Here is a 2,513-nt window from a genome sequence, read left to right as displayed (position 1 = left end):
AATGTGTATTTTTATTGATAGAATGTTGGAGAGAAATACGACAGGAGTGATTGTTGAGGCCCCAGCCGCCCATATAAAGTCTTTATGATATGTGTTGTGATCACACAATTAACAGCTCTGCAACTGTAGTGCTTCCAACTTTATGTAGTTTGGAGATGGTGTCTCCAGATGGCAGCCTTGTGTCGCAGCCACAGGCATAAAACTAATGCTGAAAGCCATAGTGTGTTGTTGCTTGAAGGATAGCGTTCTTACTGTCTTCATTCTTTAGCTGCCTTCAAGCGGAGGCTCCAGCCTTTCTTCCTTTATCTCCTGATGCACTTTTATTCAAACTCCCTTTGTTTTTGTCCCTTAGGATTTGGGAATTGAATGAGCTCATATGGGGCTTTAGCCTTCCTGACTTGAGACTAACAGATTTATGTCATACTGTGTATGCATACTTGGACAGGTGGCCCTCTGTCTATTTATAGGTGCTCCTTTAAAATCTGAACCTGCTGAAAAGTCATTCCTATTGTGTAGCCAATGAGACGATTTTATGATGCTTTTATGGTTTACCTAGAGGCCCAGTGCACAAAATTCATGCAAGGGGCTCACCCCTCGAGGCCCTGGCTTCATCCGGAAGGTCGTTTGGCTGTCCGGTCTAATTAGCGTATTACACTTATATTATTATAGATGGCCCTATTACCTTTTGTGCTCAGTATTGATTTGGGATTGGACTTTCATTCTTAAGCAGCCTTGTTTGATATTGCATTCCCTTCCTCTCTCTAGCTTCCATATTTGTATCATTTAATTTTTTTAAAAAAAATGTACCTATTATAAAATTCACTCTTTTTGGTGCAGAGTTCTATGAGTTTTGACAAATGCATAGTCATGTAAACACCACCACGATACCAAACAGCTTCATCACATCAAGAACTTACCCAGGGCTGCCTCTTTGAGGTTATCCCGGACCTCAACCATTCGCCCACAGAAGAACATTTGAATTGTTGCCAGCTTTGGCCATTCTGAATAGAGGTATTTTAAAACATTTGTATACAGGATTTTGTATGAACACAGGTTTTCATTTCATACCTAAAGTGGGATTGCAAAGTTGCATGGCAAGTGTATGTTTACTTTTAGAAGAAACTACCAAAATATTTTCCAAAGTGGCTGTGTCATTTTGTATTTCTCCCAGGAATGTGTAAGAGTTCCAGTTTCTCTGCATCCTCACCAACACTTGGTTTTGACAGTTTTTTTTTTGTTTGTTGTTGTTTTTTAAACTTTAGATATCCTAATGGGTACATAATGGTATCTTGTTGTGGTTTAATTTGAATTTCTCTAGTGACTTATAATACTGACTGTCTTTTCATGTGTTATTTTCTTTAGTATATCCTCTTCAGTGATATATCTGTTCATGTCTTTTGTCCATGCTCTAAATGGTTTGTTTGCTTTTTTCCTTTTGTGTTTTGAGAGTTACTTATATATTCTAGATACCAGTCCTTAGTTGAATGTGTGGTTTGCAGATATTTTCTCCAAGTTTGTGGTTTGTCTTTCATCTATTAACAATGCTTTTCATAATACAAAAGTTTTTAATTTTGACAAGGTTTAATTTATTGTCTTTTTTCCTTGTATTAATTGTGCTTTGCCTGTCTAAGAACTCTTAGCTCTAGATCCCAGAGATTTTGCCCTGTTTTTTTAATGTTTTATAATTTTACCTTTTACATTTAAATTCATGATCCATTTTGAATTATCTTTTTATATAAGGTATGAGACTTAGACTGAAGTTCTTTTCCCTTCCCCTCCTCCTTCTCCTCCTCCTCCTTCTTATCTATGGAAGTTCAATATTGGTCCAGCAACATGTGTTTGAATGGCTATCTTCCCTCCATTGAATTGCTTTTGAATCTTTGTCAAAAATTATTTCAACATACTTGTGTGGGTCTATTTGCTGTTCCATTGATCTATGTGCCTGCCCTTTCACCAATACACTGTCTTAATTATTGTACTTCAGCTTACTTTTCTTCTATTGTTACAGTCCCCCGATGGTGTTATACATTAAATATCCAAGACGGAGAAGCCACATGCTATTCACCAAGGGGAGGGAATTATCACAGCAGCTTGGGCACTCGTTGTGAGCTCTCCTGTGACCGGGGTTTTCGACTGATTGGGCGAAGGTCGGTGCAATGCTTGCCAAGCCGCCGCTGGTCTGGAACTGCCTATTGCAGACGTAAGTGGTGCGTGTGCAGATGCTGATGTGTATATATGAGAAAGGTCAGCAAGCCAGCCACTAAGTGTATATGCCTGGAGGCGTTACAATGCCCTCTGTCAAGTGAAAATTAAGAATTTTTCACAGGCACCCAAAATGGCCTTTCTCCATCCTAACATTTTAGCTCATTTTCTCTCCCTGTGTTTATTGCCCAATTAACATGAGCATTTAAATAGCAACCGGCTCTTCTGGCTCAGGGAAGCAAATGAGTGCATGTAAGACTTGGGCCTGGGGCTTATGTGGACCTAGGCCTTCTTTTGGCACTCAAGGATGT

At 39.2% G+C, this 2,513-nt stretch overlaps 1 protein-coding gene across 1 annotated transcript in view; it reads left to right on the top strand.

Moving 5' to 3' along the window:
• Window positions 1-2,513, top strand: part of SRPX2 (sushi-repeat containing protein, X-linked 2) — a 29,501-nt gene that overhangs the window by 16,799 nt on the left and 10,189 nt on the right. The window contains exon 4 of the mRNA XM_006759181.2: window positions 2,009-2,200. Coding sequence (XP_006759244.1) covers window positions 2,009-2,200 — 192 coding nt within the window. The remainder of the gene's footprint in view (window positions 1-2,008; window positions 2,201-2,513) is intronic.

The sequence above is a fragment of the Myotis davidii genome, unplaced genomic scaffold, assembly GCF_000327345.1.
Source record: "Myotis davidii unplaced genomic scaffold, ASM32734v1 scaffold3476, whole genome shotgun sequence".
In the NCBI taxonomy this organism is placed as follows: Eukaryota; Metazoa; Chordata; class Mammalia; order Chiroptera; family Vespertilionidae; genus Myotis; species Myotis davidii.
Note: the sequence above shows the minus strand (reverse complement) of the source record. Positions and strands in the feature narration are given on the sequence as shown.